The 16175-nt window shown below is 37.6% G+C and overlaps 1 protein-coding gene across 1 annotated transcript; it reads left to right on the top strand.

Moving 5' to 3' along the window:
- Positions 1–1299: 1299 nt before the first annotated feature.
- On the top strand, positions 1300–15669 carry myct1a (myc target 1a). The gene is made up of 3 exons (XM_052585561.1): positions 1300–1437; positions 11351–11729; positions 14410–15669. The coding sequence occupies exons 2-3, from the start codon at positions 11675–11677 to the stop codon at positions 14994–14996; spliced, it is 642 nt and encodes a 213-aa protein (XP_052441521.1). The 5' UTR covers positions 1300–1437; positions 11351–11674; the 3' UTR covers positions 14997–15669.
- Positions 15670–16175: the final 506 nt, after the last annotated feature.

Raw genomic sequence — 16175 nt, forward strand, 5'->3', positions numbered from 1 at the left:
GACGACCAAAGCTAACACCTCCAACCTACAGAAAATACAGTATAGTGTGCAACAGTGCTACAGTTTATCATGATCACGGGCAGACTGATCGTGGGTACAACATCTTATCAGTCTTTTCACATTGGATGTGAAGGCAAAAACGATCATTTTATGTAGTAATAATGAGTGGCTAAAAAAATTATATATGCAGTAGTTCATATCTGCAACTCTGAAACACAAAGTTCTTAAAGGGACAGTTCACCTAAACTTTAAATTCAATAGTCATCATTTTCTCACCCTCATATACTTTTTCTTTTGTGAAAAAAAGAGAAAAACTTATGAGCTGTTAACTTGAAAAAACACTACAACCAGATCGAATCAGAGAGTTTAAGTGATATTTCAACCAAAAATGTAAATTCTGTAGTTATTTACTCACCCATGTGTCGTTCCAAGTCTGTAAGAAATTCATTCATCTTCAGGACACAAATTAAGATATTTCTCATTTAAATCCGAAAGATTTCTGATCCTCAATATACAGCAATGTCGGTGTAAGTCTTAGTACTCATCATGGTGATTAAATAAAATTAAATTATATTAAATAACTTAATATTAACAAACATAAAAGACAAAAAACTAACTGACAACTAACTGAAATTATGAGAATTTTAAAAATGAAAAATGAAATAAAACTGAAATAAATAAATAAAAATTAAGCTAAATAACTATTTTAAAAATGACAAAATCTCAAAAGAAAACTCAAAAGAACAACTTGTTTATGAACTGAATATCAACTAAGCAACAACAAGGGTTGGGGCAAATGTTTGTTTGTCTGAAAGTGAACAACAATCCAAATTTCAATTTACTAATCATACAAAGTGGTCTAATGTCTTCAGACAAAATATTGTACATGAGTCATTTGGATAATTTTTATGATACTTTTATAGTGCTAAATATTTATTTATCCTTATTGCATGAAAAAAAAGTCTCCAAAATCTCTCTTTATGTGTTCTAGAGAAAAAAAAAAGTTGTAAAGATTTGGACCAACATGAGATTAAGTAAACAACAGAGGTGTAATTTAACGTAGTAAAAATACTTCGTTACAATACTTAAATGTTTTTTGGGAGTGTCTGTAACTTTAGTTTACTTGAGTTTTTATATTTCAGCCAACTTTTACTTTTAGTCCACTACATTTCCTAATTAAAATGTACACTTTTACTCCGATACATTTCAACTAAGTATATTCATTACTTAATACAAAATAGTCAGAAGAACACAGACTGTAGGAAAGCAGGTTTGACGAATCAGTGGTCTAGCGTTTGCAAGTTAACGTTAGACTAAAAAAACAAACACATTTGCTCATGTGCAAAAAAGTGCGCGTTGCGCGCACAACCGCGAATGATTTCATGTTCCACTCAAGTCAACTCAGGTGTGTGATACAGCATCGTCTGGGATAATATGGTAAGTGTTGTATTGATGTGCTCAGGTAGGCAATATCACCAAATCACACACAGAGTGCACGCACATCGATTTATTAGTCTATTACAACTAAATATTCCAGGCATTCTAAATTATAGACGGCAAAAAATGCTTCTGTAATCTTTTTATATTTCTATAATTTAATGTAGGCCTAGTTAACTTAATCTATATCCCACAAAGAGTACTGTACTGCAGATGCATGAACATATTAAATAATCATTTTATTCAAGTTCAGTAAATCAATAAATTACTTACATTTTAGACATAATATTGCTTGTTTTTGATCCGTTTTGCTGACGAAAATAGTTCCAAACAAAGATCACAGCACTGTTTTGCGCCTTTTAGCAACAAACGTTTTTCACTTATTGAATGAATCAGCTTTTTGAACGAATCGGTTGAGTGATTCACTCATTAACACAGTTTAATGCTTTGTTTCTGAATGAATCAGCTGTTTGAATGAATCGGTTGAATCTCAAAGACTCACTCGTTAACTTGCTGTCCCCTACTGGCGGTTGTAATTTGACATTTCGACTTTTTTCATGTTTTAAATTATTAGTCAAATATAAGTATTCAAAGTTTTATATTAACAAATCATTAGGCCTATTTATACATCTGTATCTGCAGCTTAAATGCATCCATGTCCCCTCTGAGGTAGCCTACATAAACTGTGTAAATACCTACAGTCTATGGTAAATACATGCTAATTCAGATGCAGATTCCAGAAATGATTTCTTATGCTGGAATGAAAGATACTGAGTACCGGAAGAAGTGCTTTTTATACAAAATGGAAGAAAAAAAAATACAAAATGGAAGAAAAAGTTAAAACTGAAGACAATCTTGCTACTCAAGTTGTGTATGAACATATATATATATATATATATATATATATATGCTTCTTTTCCATTTTGCATTTACTTGTACTTTTACTTTCAATACATAAGTACATTTAAGATTTTAAAAATACTTTTTGTACTTTAGTACAATAAATATCACATACTTTAATACTTTTACTCAAGTAATATTCTAAAAGGTGACTTCAACTTCTACCAAAGCCATTTTCTGGTAAGATATCTGTACTTTTACTGTACTTTTGAATTTTGTTATTAAACCATTACTTAAAACACTATGAAATGCTATGACCGAGCATTTATAATCACTGTGATTTACAGGTACATCTCAATAAATTAGAATGTCGTGGGAATTGTAATTTATATCAGTAATTTAACTAAAATTGTGAAACTCATGTATTAAATAAATTAAATGCACACAGACTGAAGTAGTTTAAGTCTTTGGTTCTTTTAATTGTGATGATTTTGGCTCACATTTAATAAAAACCCAGCAATTCACTGTCTCAACAAATAAGAATATGGTGACAGCCAATCAGCTAATCAGCTCAAAACACCTGCAAAGGTTTTCTGAGCCTTCAAAATGGTCTCTCACTTTGGTTCACTAGGCTACACAATCATGGGGAAGACCGCTGAACTGACAGAAGACAATCATTGACCCCCTTCACAAGGAGGGTAAGCCACAAACATTCATTGCCAAAGAAGCTGGCTGTTCACAGAGTGCTGTATCCAAGCATGTTAACAGAAAGTTGAGTGGAAGGAAAAAGTGTGGAACAAAAAGATGCAAAACCAACAAGGAGAACTGCAGCATTATGAGGATTGTCCAGCAAAGTCGTGTTAAGGAATTTGGCTACAGTTGTCGTATTCCTCTTGTTAAGCCACTCCTGAAACACAGACAATGTTAGAGGTGTCTTACCTGGGCTAAGGAGAAGAATAACTGGACTGTTGCCCAGTGGTCCAAAGTCCTCTTTTCAGATGAGATCAAGTTTTGTATTTAATTTGGAAACCAAGGTCCTAGAGTCTGGAGGAAGGGTGGAGAAGCTTGAAGTCCAGTATTAAGTTTTCACAGTCTGTGATGATTTGGGGTGCAATGTCATCTGCTGGTGTTGGTCCATTGTGTTTTTTTGAAAACCAAAGTCACTGCAGCCATTTACCAAGAAATTCTGGAGCACTTCTGCTGACCCGCTTTTTAAAGATGCTGATTTCATTTTCCAGCAGGATTTGGCATCTACCCACACTGCCATAAGTACTGACAAGTTGGTTAAATGACCATGGTGTTGGTCTGCTTGACTGGTCAGCAAACTCACCAGACCTGAACTCCATAGAGGTTCTATGGGGTATTGTCAAGAAAAAAATTAGACACGAGACCAAAAAATGCAGGTGAGCTGAAGGCCACTTTCAAAGAAACCTGGGATTCCATTCCACCTCAGCAGTGCAACAAACTGATCACCTCCATGCCACGCCGAATTGAGACAGTAATTAAAGCAAAAGGAGCCCCTAAGAAGTATTGAGTACATGTACAGTAAATTAAAATACTTTACAGAAGGTCAACAATGTACTGATTTAAAAATATATATATATATATATTGGTCTTATGAAGTAATCTGATTGGTTGAGATAGTGAATTGGTGGGGTTTTGTTAAATGTGAGCCAAAATTATCACAATTAAAAGAACCAAAGACTTAAATTATTTCAGTCTGTGTGCGTTTAATTTATTTAATACACAAGTTTAACAATTTGACTTGAATTACTGAAATAAATGAACTTTTCCACATCATTCTAATTTATTGAGATGCACTTGTACTTTAGAAGTGAAACACTGTACCTTGTTCATTGCAGAATGAACTACACACCTCCACAGTCAGCTCTTCTGCTCTTAAACCTTCCGTTACTTCATTCCTGCTGTCTCTCTCTGGTCAATTCTTCATCCTAATTTCATTTCTCCATTTCTTCACTCTCTCTCTCTCTCTCTCGCTCTCTCTATCTCTCTGCCTCTGATTCAATCTTAAAAGTGGTCCACACAAAGGGCACACAAGCACTACAGTACATTCCAGGTCAATAACAAACTGACCAAAGATGCACTGGCTTTCAGTGCTTAATCTAAAGAGTATCTATATTTTTTAAATGATTTAAACTTCGGAAAAATGAGACTGAATGTGCATCCACATAAACACACACAAACTCTCCTCAAGTGCCAGGACAGAAAGTCTCCCCAAGGATGATTTTGAAACTGGAGACATCATAAGCACCACAAAGCATCAATCAGAAACCATGCGTACATTTGCATGCAGTTTGCAATTGCATCACACGTTTCACAACACACAGCTGCAGAGAGACGTATAGTACTGACCAGGGGAAGCCAAATATCAGTAGCAGAATCATACTAATTCAGAGGTGCAGACATCAAACAAAACATGCACAGACATCACAATCCAAGTTAGAATCCATTTAGAAGTCATTTCAGCCTTTTGAAGTAAAAGACATCTTGAGTATGTATATGCTGTGTCATCCTACACAGTGGCGAGGTCACCTTTAAGAAAAAGCATGCGTAAGCACCTACCCTGCAGCCTCTGCATCTCATTGGCAATCTCCCTGTCTGAACGGCCATAGTGCTGAGCAGATGCCATTCCACTGATTCGAAGTCAGTGGTGCTGATGCAGGGCAGCGGATGCGGCTCCGCCCGACACTTCAGGATCAGCTGAAGTCTACATGAAAAGCGCAATTGTTTTCAATCAGCGCATGCCATGCAAACATACGGTTTCTCTCTCTCCTTGAAGTTCTGTGGCTTCTGCAGGAAGCAGCCTTTTCCCTTTGCACTCTCTCTCTTTCTGCCTCTCACTCTCTACTGTAGGCATCAGCATAAGTTTTCACTGCCACCTTGTGTCCAATCAGAGTGCAGATCTCAAGTGCAGTCCAATAGTGAGGCCCCAATCGAGTCATGCTGTGTATGAGTGTGTTACTTTAGCAAAGCCAGACGACATTACTTTAAATGATTCGATTAAAACGTGATACATGTCTGAGCTTCCGCTCATGGAAAATGCAAAAGATGTTGTAATGGCTTATATCAAGCATGGGACTCCATTAAGTGAAATTCAAGAGGGGTTGTTAAAACTCTCATACCAGAGACATACTGTTATGCTTTTAACTTCCATTACCGGTTCAATCACACACATGCATGTTATAGGGGAAAAAAGCAAAGTGAAATGCCTTTCTGGAGCATTAAGCTCGGGATTCAGAGACCACTGTGCTGAGTCTGCTAGTTTTCAAACAGCGATGCTTAGCAATGACCTCTACATGGTCACTGCAGATGGATGTGAGAGAGAGAGCACAGTGTGAAGTTACTGATACAACTCCTTGTGCGCAGAGGATCTTATGTCATTCTCGTTCACTCACCTTCTCCAATGAGCCACTGTAAAGACTCATAGCCTACGTCATCGCACATCAACATTTTGCTAAATGTTTTCCTAGGAATAAATAAGAAAGAAAGAGAGAGATTCATTCTGACAAGTAAACAAACAAAACAATTAGCAAATAAGATAAAGCATTGTGATGTCCAGGGAATTAAAATGCAAATTTAAATTCAGCCTGAAATGCTGTTATGCTGCAACATGTTCTCTAAAGAGTAACAGAGCCATCTGCTGTTCATCAAGAGAAGATGGACAGGATAGGATAGGATAAGAGGATAGGATGGGAAAGAGTAGGATAGGATAAGATGATAGGATGGGAAAGAGTAGGATAGGATAAGATGATAGGATGGAAAAGAGTATGATAGGATAAGATGATAGGATGGGAAAGAGTAGGATAGGATAAGATGATAGGATGGGAAAGAGTAGGATAGGATAAGATGATAGGATGGAAAAGAGTATGATAGGATAAGATGATAGGATGGGAAAGAGTAGGATAGGATAGGATAGGATAGGATAGGATAGGATAGGATAGGATAGGATGGGAAAGGATAGTATAGAAAAGTGTAAGATATGATAGGATAGGGTAGGATAGAAAAGGATAGGGTAGGATAGAAAAGGATAGGGTAGGATAGGATATGATGGAAAAGGATATAATAGGATATGATGGAAAAAGGATAGGGTAGGATAGGATAGGATATGATAGAAAAGGATAGGATAGGATAGGATAGGATAGGATAGGATAGGATGGGAAAGGATAGTATAGAAAAGTGTAAGATATGATAGGATAGGGTAGGATAGAAAAGGATAGGGTAGGATAGAAAAGGATAGGGTAGGATAGGATATGATGGAAAAGGATATAATAGGATATGATGGAAAAAGGATAGGGTAGGATAGGATAGGATATGATAGAAAAGGATAGGATAGGATAGGATAGGATAGAAAAGATTAGGATAGGATAGAAAAAGGGTAGGATAGGATAGAAAAGGTTTACAGTAGCAATAAACCACAGAATAAACAATACAAGAAGAAAAAAGAAAAAGCAAATTAATATATTATACAATGTGAAAAAATATACACTGCATTACATGAAAAACATTTTTACAAAAAATATATATTTTAATGTATTTTATAAAATATATTTTAAAAAATGTGTAAAAAAAAAAGTTTTTCACATTGTATAATATATTGATTTGCTTTTTTTTTTTTCTTCTTGTATTGTTTTCTATCCTATCCTAAAATAAAATGGTCCCAAACATGAACTAGGCATGTTTTTTGGCATAGGGAATTTTAATGGAAAACACACAATAGGCTGAAAATATTTTTTTATGTATACGTCAGACCTGCCTATGGCAACAGCTGATATCTGCACTCCACAACACAAAGCAACAATGAAAGGAAATGTCAGTATAGGGCCTGTCCAGGACCCACTCCTCCCAGACCAACGGCTCTGTGCTAAAATCCTGTGCTATCTACTGTCTTTAAGATACCCTTAATGAACATTTTGAAGGAAAGAACTCAGTTCTTACAGAGGTGAAAGGGGCCTGATTTAGGGCAAAATCCTGCTTTCTTTGCAGGACCTTATCAGGATTCTGTTTTGCAAAAGTTAGCCTGGTCAGGATAACCCAGCACAGAGCTGGCACTCTACATGGAAAATCTGAAGCGTTGTGATGACCAGCACATCAGACAAAATAGAACAGTAAAAGCTAAAAAGATTTGGAAATTGTGTTACAAAATCTTTTGTTATGAAATACATAGAAAAATGCAAGGGTTTCATCTGTTTGGACTTGGTTTCCTGTGCTGGAATCCTGAAAGAATTCTGGATGCTTTTCAGTGTTCCTCTGCCATGGCTATGTTGACAGTGTGTGTGGAAAAGATATCACAAAAAATTAACACATGAGAATGTGCTCATGTTCCTCTAATGTTTTGGACACCAATATAGCCATATTAAAAACAAATAAGGAAATATTACTTTTTTTCCATGCTATTTTTATATTGTATTGCATATTATATTATTATACAATAGACCACTGTTAAAATTTTGGGGAAAGTACTTTTTTTTTCTAAGAAATTAGCACTTCTATTTAGCAAAAACACATTAAATTGATCAAAACTGACATTGAAGATATTTCCAATGTTACAAAAGATTTCAAATTTTCAAATAAGTGCTGTTTTTTGCAATGAATGCTGAAAAAATGTATCATGGTTTCCATCAAAATATATAGCAAAAGAAATATTTTCATTATTGATAACACTGAAAGATGTTAGCAGTGATAACTGCAAAAAAATCAGCTTTGCTATCATTAAAATTAATAAAATGTTAAAATATATAAATAATAATTGTTATAATTTAATATATTTTTAATAATACAAATTTATTAATAAAATACAAACCCGAATCCAAAAAAGTTGAGACACTTTACAAATTGTGAATAAAAACAATGCAATGATGTGGAAGTTTCGAATTTTAATATTTTATTCAGAATACAACATAGATGACATATCAAATGTTTAAACTGAGAAAATGTATCATTTTAGAGGAAACATGTTTATTTTAAATTTCATGGCTTCAACACATCTTAAAAAAGTTGGGACAAGGCCATGTTTACCACTGTGGGGCATCCCCTCTTCTTTTTAGAACAGTCTGCAAACGTCTTGGGACCGAGGAGACAAGTTGCTCAAGTTTAGGAATTGGAATGTTGTCCCATTCTTGTCTAATTCAGGCTTCTAGTTCCTCAACTGTCTTAGGTCTTCTTTGTCGCATGTTCCTCTTTATGATGTGCCAAAGTTTTCTATGGGTGAAAGATATGGAATGCAGGCTGGGCATTTCAGTACTCGGATCCTTCTTCTACGCAGCCATGATGGTGTAATTGATGCAGTATTTGGTCTGGCATTGTCATGTTGGAAAATGCAAGGTCTTCCCTGAAAAAGATGATGTCTGGATGGAAGCATATGTTGTTCTAGAACTTGGATATACCTTTCAGCATTGATGGTGCCTTTTCAGATGTGTAAGCTGCCCATGCCACACGCACTCATGCAACCCCATACCATCAGAGATGCAGGCTTCTGAACTATGCACTGAAAACAACTTGGATTGTCCTTGTCATCTTTAGTCCGGATGGCGTTCAAATTTTGGTTCATCTTACCACAGAACAGTTTTCCACTTTGCCACAGTCAATTTTAAATGAGCCTTGGCCCAGAGCAAACGCCTGCACTTCTGGATCATGTTTAGATATGACTTCTTTTTTGACCTATAGAGTTTTAGCCGGCAGTGGATTGTGTTCACTGACAATGTTTTCTGGAAGTATTCCTTTGCCCATGTTTTGATTTCCATTACAGTAGCATTCCTGTATGTGATGCAGTGCTGTCTAAGGGTCTGAAGATCACAGGCATCCAGTATGGTTTTCCGGCCTTGACCCTTACGCACAAAGATTGTTCTAGATTTTCTGAATCTTTGGGTGATATTATGCACTGTAGATGATGATAACTTCAAACTCTTTGCAATTTTTCCCTGAGAAACTCCTTTCTGATATTGCTCCACTATCTATATTCTATTGTGAATAAAATATAAGTTTATGAGATTTGTAAATCATTCCATGCCTTTTTTACTCACAATTTGTACAGTGTCCCAACTTTTTTGGAATTGGGTTTGTATAATAATAATAATAATAATAATCCAGATCATCAGTGACTACAAGTCAAGCAACTCCACTCCAATGGTCACGGATGTCTCCTTCCTTAATGAACTAAATGACTTTTTTGCTCACTTCAACAGTGACAGTAAGGAGAAGGCCCTCAAGATCACACTCTCAGCAGACCACCAACCCCTCAAACTCACCTCCACACTGCATTGTGCCGGATTAATCCGCGCAAGGCTGCTGGCCCAGATGGCATTCCTGGACGTGTGCTTAGGGCATGTTCACAGAAATGTTCAACCTGTCCCTCACTCAAGCAACTGTGCCAACATGTTTTAAGTCCACATCCATTGTGCCAGTACTGAAACATTCCTCCCCAATGTGCTTGAATGACTATCGCCCCATAGCACTCACATGCATCATTATTAAGTGCTTTGAGCGACTGGTCCTAGCACACCTCAAAGACTTCCTCTCACCCACACTGGACCCACACCAATTTTCCTACCGTAGAAATAGGAGCACAGAGGATGCAGTATGCACAGTGCTGCACTCTGGACTCACACACTTGGACAATAACAACACATGTTAGGATGTTGTTTGTTGACTTCAGTTCAGCATTTAACACCAACAGACCTCAGCATGTTCGGTCAGGCCACACCCACTCCACTACCATCACACTTAACACCGGTGTACAACAGGGATTTGTGCTGAGACCATTCCTTTACTCCCTTTACACCCACGACTGCAAGCCTGTGCATGGATCCAACTCCATCATTAAGTTGACAGACGACACCACGGTGATTGGCCTCATCACAGACAACGATGAGACTGCCTACAGGGAAGAGATACAGCACCTGGCCACATGGTGCGCTGACAATAATCTGCTCCTTAACACCAGTAAGACAAAGCTCATTGTGGACTTCAGGAAGAAGAAAGGAAGCACGCATGACCCAATCCACATTAACGGGATGGTTGTTGAACATGTCTCCAACTGAAGAAGAACCAGCTGTCTTCAGCCATAGTGGTGAACTTTTACCGGTGTGCGATCGAGAGCATCTTGACCAGTTGCATCACAGTCTGGTATGGGAACTGCTCAGTGGCTGACCGCAAAGCACTGCAGAGGGTGGTGAAAACTGCCCAATGCATCACAGGGACACCACGTCCTGCTATTGAGGACATCCCGAGGAAACGCTGTCTACGTCGAGCTCGCAGCATTCTTAAGGACTCTTCTCACCCTGACCATGGACTGTTTAACCTCCTTCCCTCCGGGAGGTGCTTCAGGAACAGCTTTATCTCCTTGCTGAACTCAGCCCTCTGAACCCCCCCCCCCACTGTCTACTGTCTGTTCATCCAGAAACACTGAATAATTCATTTGCACACTGAAATATTTTCTATGCACTTGTATCAATTGTAGGAGTGTAAATTGTTCATATGTTCATAGTTCTGCCTATAGTGTACATACATGTTTACATAAACATCTGTACAGTATATTCATAGTAAACCTATCTATATATCATGTTGATAGTATTTAAAATCTGTAAATTATGTTCATAATACTTATCTTTATAGTTACTGTACATATTGTAGACCTCGTATATTCTGTACTTACTGCTTATTGCACTTCTGGTTAGATGCTAACTGCATTTCGTTGCCTTGTACCTCACACGTGCAGTGACAATAAAGTTGAATCTAATCTAAAACAATAATAATAATTAAAAGTAATCATATTCCACAATAGTACCATTTTTACCGTCTTTTTAATCGGCGGATGAAATTAATTGTGTAGCTCTTTGGCACTGCAAAATGGCCAAATTCCATCAGTGGTGACACAGGACAGAACAGCCTACATTGTTCATGCCAAGTGTCTGGAAGTGAAAAGGAAATAAGGAGAAGTAAAATATGATGAATTTTGGCCAGGGGAAAGGGGACAAATGATAGGAGCAAATGCTTTCACGTACACCTTGACTCTCCTCCTCTCTGTACCCTCCTCCCTTTCCTCTCCATCCCACAGGAACCCTGGTCTGCGTAGATAAGGACAGCCTGCTGCTAATTTTACGCAGGAAAGGCAGGAAATGTGAAGTGAAGACTTTGCTTTTCCACAAACAACAGAGCAGCCACACCGGCCTTGGAGAAGATCCTGTGTGCCACAGTGCTGAGCAGTCTGGGACTGAAAAAGAGACAAACCGAGAGAAAGTGAGGGAGGAGGGTCGCAGGAATTGAGGAGTTGGTTAGAGAGAGACACAAGAAAAAGTTAAAAGGAAGAGTGAAAGAACGAAAGATTTGGAGGGGAGAGACTGTGTCCTCTCTTGTCTCTCTTGTATCTCTGGAGGGAGCTATGGCGGATAACAGCACTCATCTTATTGAGGCGATACTGGAGTCCTTCGGATTGAGTAAGATATTTTACCATATTTACACAAGTTCTCTCTCGCATACACACAAATTATCTCACAGTGTTACAAAGTCAACTTTGTACTTGAGAAAAAAAATCTGGAGAGTGTACAAAATGCTGTGTCGAGTCTTTTAAGAGACAGAAATGCAGACTGTAGTAACTAGTGGTAAAAGATATTGGCAAAAGTGGTCCATAAAAAAACAACACCGCCAGTGTGCAGCTTTTTCCATTCGGTCTTTCCAAATGTCATTTCCAGATGATCCTTCACTCTGGACTGTGATTCCTTTCACCTAGGGAGAAAATTGCATAAACGCCGCATTATTTTACACACAAGTCTCTAAAGAGTGATGTCATATTCTTATAATACTAATAATAATCTGTAAAATAGTTAGGTGCTGTGGTGAAAAATGGATACAATTTGCCTGCTTCAATCAAATACATTACTCAAACAACTCTGGCTACAATCTATGAATAATTATACTAATAATTATAAAACATTTTTTACATTAATTTTAATTGAGGAATACAAATTCAAAGCCAAAATTCTCAAAATTCAGTTTCAAAGGGGCCTTAAATGGCCTGTGCCAGACAGAAGCCCTGTGTGCTAATGAAACTGGTATTTCTGTAGACAATGGTATGCCATAACAGGAAGCCTCCTAAAATGCAAACTATTTCATTTATTTTAACTGTAAAGGATAAGAAAACATTGGGTGCGCCTTCTATTGTGGAATTTCGTCCCCTCCCACTTTGAGTTGTCAGGTGAGGTGCTCCTTACTGACCTTCAACCTCCTGATAGTTTCTCCTTATTGACCCTACAGAAACAAGTATTTCTCTCAATGGAGTAGAATGCCATCATCCCTTCATTAGCTATTTGAAATATATAAAAACCTTGTTTAAGCATTACAGGGAACTAATAGTTTAACAGTATGATCCATAAAAAAGAAAACGGAAGCGAATTATAATTCTTACAGACTGGTCGACATGTTAACAGTCATTTCAGTCAGTAATTTTCTGTGAAGTTCGCCTACTGCTATGCAAACTATATTTTGGTGCCCCAATGCAGTTTGCTAAACAGCGTCAAGCATCTTAAAATTAAATGTTTACGTGATACCGTCCAAAACTGATCTTGATGGCGCTCCTGCTGCTGCTACTATGGTTACCTCCAAATGGAGGTATTTTTTTAGCTTTTAAGTCATTTTGATCGCTACATTTTTAGAATGCCTTTTGTCTTCAAACATGGGAGACATGATTGCAAAGGTCAAAGCTATACAGTCTATGGGTCAAACACATCCGTCTAGCGCATGTTTAGGTAAAAAAAAAATGTAAAAAAAAAACAACTAATGAAAATCATATTCTCTGCAGTGCTATTGTAAAATATTTTTAGGAATGACAACCACATTAATACAGAAGTTCTAAGCGGCCATGCATTATATTTTTTTTTCCTTTTTGTTTTCTCGTTATAACGACTTAATTTTCTCGTTATCTCGACATAACGAAAGTCGTTTTCTCGTTATAACGATTTATTTTTCTCGTTATCTCGACATAACGAAGTTCGTTTTCTCGTTATAACGACTTATTTTTCTCGTTATCTCGACATAACGAAAGTTTCTTTTCTCGTTATAATGACATGACAGTTTTACTGTTGCTATAGAAACGAACTCAACTTTGACAGGCATCTGATGGACAAACATGCAGGTGCTCTTACTGTAGCCTATATTTCAGCAAATTTAGCTTCGCCTAGGTAATAACGTCTACAATACTGTATATAAATAAAGGCTGATCAATCACTGTTGATTTTTCCAGAGACAGTACAACTAACGTTTTGTTTTTGTATTTAACATGTTAAAATGGCAACACCGCGAAATTAGAGCTGCTTGGATTAAACTCACTTTTCATTTTCCCTTTATTTGAAATAAAATTATATATAATTTGTAATTTGTAGTAGTCATTATATGATGTGGCAGATATCATGTGTGTTACAAGCTTCTGTTTGAAAAGAGCGTCCATGTGTAGGACTACGTGTGTGTGTGTGTGTGTGTGTGTGTGTGTGTGTGTGTGTGTGTGTGGAAAAAAACGATTAACTTACAACATTATAGAACAAAACTGAATTAAATTAGCCTATGGATTTTACATATACATCACATTTCTCATCAATATGGTTAACAATAAAGATTAGTAATAAGGAAAAGAAGCACATCAGCCTACATCGTTAAATCCCGTCCTACTGTAGATAAACAGTATACAGTGATGTCAACCTTGGTTTTGATAAGCAGTTATTTTATGACACAAGAAAGTACAAGAAGAAAAAATATTATAATGCATGGCTGCTTAGAACTTCCGTACATTTAAATACTAAAGTATAGTTTCCTGTTGTATATGGAACCAAGTTCACTCTCGAAATTGTAATGACTGACACTGTGGTAACCATAGCAAAATGTTGCTTTGGTATCCAGTATTTTTGACCAAAGTAATATTACAGCAATGATTACAAGACTTCTTATGTTAGGCAATTTTAACAAAACCACCATCGACACTATTCCTGTTTTGTTTATGTTTGGGAGGTTCCTTCGGAGGTTGCTCTTGAAATGTTGCCAAGTCCACTTATTATAAGCAACTCTGTGGCCACAGAGTGCTTGCTTCAAAATATGTTTTTACCACTTTTATTTCTTTCCTTTCTCCAGGGGATGTGATTTTGGCCTTCTGTCTTTCTATGGTTGTTGGTCTTCTGCTGGGTGCTCTGGTCTATATGATCTTGACCTGGATGTCTCGTCGACGAGCTTCAGCCACCATCACTCGCGTACCCATCTACCAGTCCCGCTCCACCACCCGTTCATCATCGCCACGTTCTCGGCCAGGCTACAGTCGATACAGCAGCGGCTACGACCGACGCAGCAACAATAGTCTGGCTAGCGCTGCCTTCTCCTTCCATCGGCAAACCTCATCCTCACCAATAGACTATGGTGACTCACCGGGCCGCAAATCGAGCTTCCGGGCCTCTACTTTTCATCCTCTTCTTCAGTGTAGCCAGATAGCTCGTGAGGCAGAAGAGGGTGCCCAGGGCAGCCTGCCACGGACCCCCACTCTCACTACCAGCCCTGGGGCAAGTGGTTCCACCAGCACTGTCAGTTCCATGGTCACTCCACCCCGGGCTAGAACCAGGCCGGATTCCTTCTGGGGCAACAGCAATCTAAGGGGCTTTCATGCAGGCCAGACTCCACCACCTGCCTATGAGAGCATCATACGAGCTTATCAGGAGACAACCACGTGAAGGAAGAGAAGATGCTACAGTGATGGAGGAAGATAAATGTATTAATAGACTTGGACTATACAATTGGACAGCTGAAAGCAATATTGATGTTGTACATCTTAAGACATGGCCAGTTTTTCCACTGAACGAAAAGTTATGTTCTCGCTAAGAAAAGAAAAGGTTTTTCTAAGAACTGTTCCATGAAAGGATCTTTGGGGAACCAAATATAACCAAAGTAATTATTTTATGGCATCATTGTGAAAATCTCTTTTTGGAATCTTTATTTTGTGCGAGGTCAATGTAAAATACAGAGAACGTTTTAAAGAGAGAGTGAGATGAATTATTGGTTTCTACAGGTCTGCTTCATTGATTAGTGAAGACAAAAGACTTATATTTTTGCAATTAGAGAATATGTCTATAAAGAGTGAGAGAGAAAGATAAGAAAACATGATAAACAGAGAGAGAAAGTAAGAAATACTGAAGGTTGAAATAAGCATGGGGACAAATCTAAGAGCATTACTGATCAGTGATCTCTATTGCAAACACTCATTTAAATCGTTTAGAACCAAACTCAATAGATTTTGTATTTATTGGTTTGATTTCTGTGAACTTTGTGATCTTTTAAAGTCATTGTAAGTATTTCTCAGTGCAACTGTACTCAAAAAAATAAACGGACACAATGCATTTTGCAACAGTTTTTTGCATCTGCATGTTTTGATTCCTGCATCTTCATAGAAAGCTTTATAGGTGTTACAGAGGGTTTAGAGCACACACATCCTGGAAGTGACCTGGGATCCTTCACACCCATGGGTAAGTGGCAAATTTCCCTGACAAGAGGAAGGAATTGTCTCAACTGGTTAAAATGTATGCTAACTGTGCCATCTGCACTTTGGCAGACAGGTTTCCTCTAGTTCTTAGTGTTTATCCTGTCAAGATTCCAGCAAAGCATTTTGGATGGCAGCTGCCATGTCTATGTTAATTGGCACAAGTGTACAAAGATATCATGAAAAATATAGAAATCTGTTTAAAAATTAACTTAAAAACCTTTCCACTGCATTTAAGCCTTGCCACAAAAGGACCAGCTGACATCATGTCAGGGATTCTCTCAATAACACAGGCGAGTGTTGATGAGGACAAGGCTAGATATCACTCCGTCATGCTGATTGAGCTAGAATAACAGACTGGAAGCTATAAAAGGAG

The sequence above is a fragment of the Carassius gibelio genome, chromosome B20 (genome assembly GCF_023724105.1).
Source record: "Carassius gibelio isolate Cgi1373 ecotype wild population from Czech Republic chromosome B20, carGib1.2-hapl.c, whole genome shotgun sequence".
Classification (NCBI taxonomy): Eukaryota; Metazoa; Chordata; class Actinopteri; order Cypriniformes; family Cyprinidae; genus Carassius; species Carassius gibelio.

Bases quoted from the DNA above. Each gene is read 5' to 3' on its own strand.
- myct1a (XM_052585561.1), top strand. From the start codon at position 11,675: ATGGCGGATAACAGCACTCATCTTATTGAGGCGATACTGGAGTCCTTC. The intron at 11,730-14,409 runs GTAAGATATTTT...TCCTTTCTCCAG, and splicing joins ACTGGAGTCCTTCGGATTGA to GGGATGTGATTTTGGCCTTC.